Source organism: Hydractinia symbiolongicarpus, chromosome 13, assembly GCF_029227915.1.
Source record: "Hydractinia symbiolongicarpus strain clone_291-10 chromosome 13, HSymV2.1, whole genome shotgun sequence".
Classification (NCBI taxonomy): domain Eukaryota; kingdom Metazoa; phylum Cnidaria; class Hydrozoa; order Anthoathecata; family Hydractiniidae; genus Hydractinia; species Hydractinia symbiolongicarpus.
The window spans coordinates 12490788-12498747 of NC_079887.1; the positions used below are offsets into that span (position 1 = coordinate 12490788).

At 32.1% G+C, this 7960-nt stretch overlaps 2 protein-coding genes across 2 annotated transcripts; both read left to right on the forward strand.

Annotated features, from left to right (window-relative positions):
• The first annotated feature begins 1687 nt into the window (after positions 1–1687).
• Positions 1688–5303, forward strand: LOC130624270 (uncharacterized). The gene is made up of 3 exons (XM_057439848.1): positions 1688–2321; positions 3427–4177; positions 4805–5303. Exons 1-3 carry the CDS (start codon positions 1983–1985, stop codon positions 4948–4950), a joined length of 1236 nt encoding a protein of 411 aa, XP_057295831.1. The 5' UTR covers positions 1688–1982; the 3' UTR covers positions 4951–5303.
• Positions 5304–5446: 143 nt separating this feature from the next.
• Positions 5447–7863, forward strand: LOC130624271 (ankycorbin-like). The gene is made up of 2 exons (XM_057439849.1): positions 5447–6473; positions 6674–7863. The coding sequence occupies exon 2, from the start codon at positions 6676–6678 to the stop codon at positions 7375–7377; it is 702 nt and encodes a 233-aa protein (XP_057295832.1). The 5' UTR covers positions 5447–6473; positions 6674–6675; the 3' UTR covers positions 7378–7863.
• Positions 7864–7960: the final 97 nt, after the last annotated feature.

Sequence of the window (7960 nt, forward strand, 5' to 3'; positions counted from 1 at the left end):
TCTCTCCGAGGAAGGTTTATTTGCATTACGTTACATGTCTACATTCCGTTTCGCAAATTTATATTTTGAAAGACACACGACCTGTATTGCAATGACACCACAAGGCGACGCCTGTCACGTTTCCAATCAGTTTTTTAATGGTCAAAGTCATCAACTCTAGGTGCAAAGTATCAGTTGTCTTCGTCTACTTAAACAAGTAATTAACTAGGAAATATCTACCCTTTTTAGCTGGATGACATGCACTCGCCTTTCTTATACAAACTCCTCTTTTTTCAAAACCTTACCTTCTATAGCTGGCTAATACACCTCTAACCAGCTGGGTAACACATTTACAGCCTATCTGGGCGAGTAACACACATGCCCTCTCTAGTTGGGTAATCCAACTCCTTTATTCTATTCAGCTACATAAAACACCTTTGTCTGATGCTAATATGCCGGCTAAAACAATACTACCTCTTTCAGTGGTGTAACCCACCGGCATTCTCTTCAGTGGGGTGAAACACCATACTTAGTAGTTAATTTTTAGGTACATGACTTAATGGCATGGAGATTTTATAAAAACTACAACATAATGTTGCAACACCATTTCTCTGTTATCAGTTTTGCTTCACTTATTTCATTGCGTGTATAAGGACTTTGCTATGGCAACGTTAGATTTACAAGGATACATAATCGTCTTCGATTATCGAGATGTTATTTGTATTGAAGTACTTTTTTTTAAAGAAAGTTTTATTGAGCTGTTCTTTGTAAGTGGCATTTTAAAACAGAGAAGCCGACATTGTTGAAATTGTAGTGTTGTCATAAAAACCTATAGTTGTCATGGTAACGCTAGGTAGGGTTGTGTGACGTATTTATTGACAGACCAGAGAATGTGAAATGTTTCATAATTGTTAAAAGTTGGTAAAGTAAATACATGTATTATGATGATATTTGAAGCTGTATTTTTGTTTGTAAAAGAAACAGATAGATAAATTATAATTGAGTTTATTTCCACTGAAAGTGAAGCTATATGACCCAGGATTTTTATCGTGTCTTGAACAGGATTGTTTTTTGCGGGCGACATTTTTTGGCCAAAACACGATAAAAAAACTGTGTACTATCATATAAGAATATATATTTTATAATGGAAAAATTATGACATTGTTTTTACAGCAGGTCACTGGAGAGAAGTAAAAAGATGCGACGATAAAGATATTTGTTTACGTTAGATTTCCAGGTAAATTTTCCCATGGAAGCAATAGAAACTCTATGTATAAGGCATTAACATACACGCGTTTTTTCGTTTTAACGTGATTATTCGCAACTCTTTGGAAGAAATCATCCTGATGTGTTATCAGCATATTCTTAGCACATTCAAGATTGAAAGATCTGAGAAAGCAAACCAGTCAAAATCACTTAAGGTGCTGTTGCTTAGGCAACCTAATTCAATAGGAAAACTTATATACCTTATCAGGGAAAATCTCGTCAGGGGAAATATTCGACGGGGAACATTTCCTTCACTTGCGAAAAAAAATCGTCAATTTTCCCCAACGAACTTTTTCAACGATAAGGTATCATATTAATGATGTAAATAATGAGTTCGCTACAAAAGAATAAAAACCAAACATAAAATAAAAAAAAATCATAAATTAACATATTTTTACGATATTCTGATCATTTTGTCTAATTTTTTATTAAATATTTCTATGGAGTAAATTCTTAAAATAAAAAAAGGTGTTATCTCACAGAATATTTTATGCAGTACTACGAAGCTAAAACCATTCAATTCTGTGTTATAAATATCACAATAACTTAAACACTTGAAAATTCTTTTGAATTAAAACCATTGTAAGTACTATACGATCCTCTTGTTGATTTTATAAAAGCTTGTCATAATAAACCGATTAAACTCGGTTGTAAAGTTTTAAGATTATTACAGCGTAGCTGGAAAGTAATGTTGTATATTTAAAACTTGTGTTTGACGATTATAAATATATCTATCTATGATGAAGGTGAAAAGACTAAATAAAAAAACTACAGATCAAGAAAACAAGGGTTTATTAATACCAAGTAGCATGGATAACAATCCAGACGAAGAGAATTCTTTAAAATATTTGACGAAAGTGCAGGATAGTCCTAACCGTGGAGTAGTACCGGTGACACAACAAACTAATTCGGCTCAAGATACAGCCCACCACGCTTTTTTGGATGGATATCCTTACCATGAGCACTCGGATCGGATTCTTATTCATAAGAAGAAACAAAGAGATGCTCTGTGGAAGGAGCCTTTTAATTTTAAACTTCTTTGTAAAGAAATCCGAAAGACTGAAGCAGCCTGGAAGGTTAGATCGATTTATTGTTCAGTTTTTCGTGCAATAATTAATTTTTATGGTATAAAGTAGGGATTGCACGGGCCTCCGACAGCTGTAATAATAAAGAAACGTAAAAACTAGTTTGATCTTAGTAGACTTATTTTACGACGCGTTGCTTTTAAAGTAAAACTACTTAGCTTCAAAGAAAATTTATCAAAACAACATGGAATTTTTTCCTAAGATTTTTTAATGTTATAGTAACGGTGTCTTTAACAAACGTGTTAAACTGTTTAATACCTTTTTAGGAGCAACAATAACAATTAATGAATCATAGAATCTGGACGTTTACCTTCTAATCACATTTTCACAAATATTTATTGGGTTGGGTTCAGGGTTGTAGCTATAATAGCTTTGCTACATGTGGAATCAACGAAGAAGCATAGAGCTTATTATAAATATCCATATATGGAATATATTATTTACGCTTATCTCTATAAAATCTTATAATTAATCTTGCAAAATTGTTCAAGCTGTTTATTCACAAATAATAATCTTCATAGAATTCTTCCATAGGGTCCATTTTGTAAAAATATAAAAACAAACATTTGACCTTACAAAAAAACTTCACATTGTTTTCTCTGAATAAAGTTAAAGTTTGTCATTCGGTAAACAGCTTGAAATTTCACGTTTGTTTGAAACAAGTCAGCCAAGTAGCTAGCAGCTTATATCATCATATCCAAAGACCTAGCTTATTTAACACCAAGAATTATAAACAAACCATTTGAACAGCCCAATGTTTGGTAGATACATGCTATTATTTCATATTATCACCAAATGTTAATAACAATATATATGAAAAATTAATTTTGCAAATATTGCAAGTAAACAAGCCATATCTGCACTACTTTTCTGGAAAAATTTTTTTGCTCTTAACTAATTTCGTTTTCATGCTATTCGGTATTTTGGTACTTATACTTCGCGGCACGATAAAAGAATATGGAAATAGACATCTTGCCTTTGGTTATTCGCACTGAACTTTAATATTGCTAAAACTTGAAAATAATTATATGTCTCGCGTAGTTGCTTATGTGTTAAGGAAATAACTTCCTAAATCAAATATTCATTTTGATTATAGATGTTATTCTGGATTGGCATCATATTTGCTTTTGCCGCCATCATCGTTGCATTTGTAAAAGAAGAATTCGAAGGCAAAGACGAGGAACTCATTTTGCATTTGAGCATATCTGAATTGGGTCTTGCTTCAATATCCATTCTGGTGTCGCTGATAAAGCATTGTCTGAAATACAACTCAGTGATCGAATTACAAAAACGGATCAAAACAAAGGAAAAAAACAAAGACGATCTCGAGCAAACCAACAATAGAAGAAAACTATATCTTGCACTTGCTTTCACCTGGTTCGGTTTTGTATTATTCCTTTTGATTGGTTTTTTAATAATGCATTTTTTAAACAAGGACAGTCACAAGGAATTGCAGTATACCAAATACACGACTGTGATGGCTTTATTTGTTACTGTGATTCTTGACGGAGTAATCAACGACATTGTCAGCAATGCCTATTCGATAGCAAAAGCTGATCAATACAGACTGCTTATACACCAATTAAGTTTGGAATTAAGAATTGACCATAGCGGTTCCAGTGAAAGAATCAAAGACATTGAGAATTTTCTGGCAGCTTCAGAGATATTTTCAGTTCACGATAAATCCCATTTTATTAGAGTGGAAACGGTACTTTTAAATGGTGAAATTAGCAACGAGCATGTTGTTTCTAATAAGAAAAAAGAAGTGATTATTTTGGATCCGCGTGAAAAAAAAGAGAACAGAAGCGATGGATTGCATATGGAAGAGATACAACACTTGGATAAAGGTAATTATTTCCTTACTTCACGTATGGTTCTTATGATGCGAAATCGTGAATTGTGATTACTGGTGGCTGAGTAGCATGCAAATTTCAGGTCAGCCCAATCCATATCTTACGGAAGTTAAACAGTTTTGTCAGTTTCAGTTCAAAAACATAGAAGTATACAAAAGGCAATTAATTACTAAGAAAAAAGTAACTTTTTTCATAACCTCTCTCTGCTTTATGAGAAGAAACTTTGTGGGTAATTTAACCTAATTTTCCACGAAAATTTTCCAAAAGTTGCGATCATCTTTTGAATTTTACTATTTGTTTCTCTCAACTGTATTCAAGCGATTGCCGAAATTACTTTGTGCCAAGGTTCTAGGAATAGGTTCAATGGCAAAAAATTTGTCATGCATAAGAAATCAGTGTTTCGTTTGGATATGAAAGCAGCAGAAAATAACTTAAGAACGTAGAAAAGGATTTTTAATAGCCTTACAACTATCAAATATTTTCCACAAAAGGATCCGTCTACTTCGGAAACTCCAAAATTTCTTCTTGCGAAAATTGGTTTTACGACTTTTTTGTTTTGTGAAAATTTTGTGAGAAATTTCTTAGTCCACGATTTTTCATATTTAAATTTGTCACCTTTAGATTCTGCACCGAACGAAGCTGAAGTTGAAGATGGCGCTGAAGATATACTTTTAAACATGGAAACCAGATCAGAAGCTGGATTTGTTGTTGTCGATATCGATAATTTAAACGAAAGTAAAGAAAATATTGCTTCCGAAGAAGCCTAATGTTTACAACTAAGTGTATAGATATGATGGTCTGTAATAATGTTAATGCTGCTATACGAAAACACTTTCTGGTTACAGGATTCTGTTTCAGTATGAGAGTCATCTGATTCATGCGATTAGAAGGCAGTTTGAGATTTTTATCTCAATATGTGAGATATGCACCTAAATTACATGAGCGTAACGATGGCGTGTCTCTGTGTGTGTTTGTGGAGAAAAACTTTTGTAATTTTTTCAGGTTGTGTGAGACATTCAACGTTTTAGTCCATTTAATTACATAGTAATTATTGTGTAGTTTGCTATACATTTTTTTTAAAAAAAGATGTAATTTTTTTTTAAATTTACATATTATCCAACTGGCAGCATTATTTTTAGTTAATTGCGAAATGGATTTAGCATTTGACATGTAAGAACTGAACATCAGAATCCTGCGAAGGCGAAAAAATAGTTTATCTTCTTCAACACTGCGAAGTAATTTTTTAAGCCTATATTCTACAATTTCTTTCAGTTTATAACTTTTTTTTCACTTTCTCTAAATTTCAAGCATCCATAATCTGGTCGTTATTTCATTAAAAACTTTTTGTGCTAAAGCGTGTTTTGTACTGCTGTTCATTTAAAATCCTTGATTAAGTTAAATTGAAATTCATCTACTACACCAGTTTTTACTTTGTTGTTATAGCATAACTCTTCCAAATATTTTTAACAATATGGATACTAAAAGCAAAAAAATCGCGAAATCAAGGAAAATAATTGTCGCTGTTGTCTCTTTTTTAATTTGTTTTTTGCGAGAAATAACTTTTATAAATGACTATTTCAATTTTTTTTGCCAAAATTAACTTTTAAGATTATTTATGTTTAAAGAGGAATTAAATTATGAATGATTAAAAACTACATGATTTTGAATCGACTCAAAGATTTGTCAACAGTCATTATACGAAACCTGAAGCAATAAGAATAAAAGTGATATCATGAAGATTCCAAACAAATAAAATTTCAATATACACGCTTTTTATTTAAAAGAAACCCGCTTATGAGAAACCTGAGGCTCAAAAGTTGAAAATATTAAGGGCCACACAACTTTCGCGATTTACGCTTAAAATAACGACATCAGCTTTTTTTATTAAAAGTTTCTTTTTTTAAATGTAAAAGTTTTTTCAAATATATGAATCTTTGAAAAGGTTGATGAAATTATTTAAATTTTATTTTACTAGAACAATAAATATTCCTCCTTCGTTGACAAGAAAGATTTTTAAAAATAATCTAGAAATGTATAAAAATATAACTTCTTATTCAAAAACCTAATATCATTTTAAACATTTATATGCTGCTTATTGAAAAATCAGAATGTCCCGGTTACACATCTTGATATGAGGCTAAAAGTAGAACACTTTGGTATCAATATTTAATATAATTTAATAATTTCAAACATTTTAACCATGGAATAGAATGGTTTGTGGAAGTTATAGTGATAACAGAAGCAGATTACTTGACATTTTCGAACTCGTCATGGTTAATATGGTGACAAAGTAGGTTTCTTGTTTTATTTTTGTCTTAAAAACCTAACAAGAAATGTTTACTGCATTTTACAGCTTTTTCTTTTTCCAATCATATATCTTATTAAAACAATCAAATAATCCTTGAAAAGTTATCTTTTTGTCTTGAAGGATATATTCTGTGAAGTAAAGGGTAAATTTAGGGTAGAAATTAAAATTATATTTTTATTTAGAAATGGATATTATTACTGCAATCAAGAATCTAAACTTTAAGGTGGTAGCAGAATTACTTGCCGCTCGATTCCAACAAAATGGAAACCGGAAGCAATCCAAAAAAACTTCGAAGGAAATCATTCCCCTCCATGTAGCTGCTGAGACAGGTTGCGTTGAAATGTTAAAAATACTCTTGCGTTATGGTGAGGACATTGACTCAAAAAACAGCGAAGGTGTAACTGCTTTACAGGTTGCTTGTCAACACGGTCATTACGACGCTGTCAGATTTCTACTACAGCAAGGTGTTAAGGTAAACAATGAAGAGAAAAATATGTTAAAAGTATCATTAAACTTTGTCGGTGGTCAATACACTAAAATTAAAAAATTGATAACCAAAGCCGAGCAGGAAAAAGGCGAAACAGCAACAGAAAGCAGTGGAGCGGCAGGAAATAGTGGTGCGGCAAACACAACTGCAAGTGAAGATACCACAACGGATAAGGTAAAAGCAGCAAAACCTGCTCAAACTAGTAGAGTTAGGTTTGAACGTAGAGAAAGACCAATTCGACAAAGAAGCTTTGATGCAGATGCGTTCACCGATCCACTTGACGAGTTATCAGCCAGAAGAAGAGAAGCATTGCTAATTGACGCAGAAAAGAAAAAGGACCTAATGGGTAAACGAAGAAGATACACGCAACGAAAACATAGTGTTGGAAGAAAGTTATGATTCTCGTAGGTATTGTAAAAGATGGAAATACTTGGCTTAAAAAATGATGGAAAAAGCAATAATCTCGTTTTGCAGTTTATCAACGAAACACTGTCAGGAGAAACCATCGCCTGAGTTCAATTGATGTCAACAAGAATTGATTGCAGCCTACAGTAACTGTATTAAACGCAGTAACAGATGGGATATGAACTGCAATATTGCTGAATTAAAAAATCAGTCGAAATAGAATACTGCAAGTTATTGATAATACGTAATGAAATTATGAAGAACATATTAGAAAGTACTTAATAAGACAGTCTGTACTATTTTAATATTTTACTTGTTACATATTGAAATTATAACCACATTGACTTAGCAACAGAAAGTTGACAGAATTCTTTGTAATTGCTGCCCAGTTACACAGTCTCATAAATAAATCAAAGAAAACAACGTGTTGTCATTCACGATATATTTTCTCTTCAGCAAAGCAAGAAAGTCGCCAAGACGGGAAACTATTATCAAGTTAATGTAACTATTTGAAATTTTTACAAAATTTGATCTCTATTTCTGATAAAACATTAGACAAAAACCGCTCTAGCTTTGT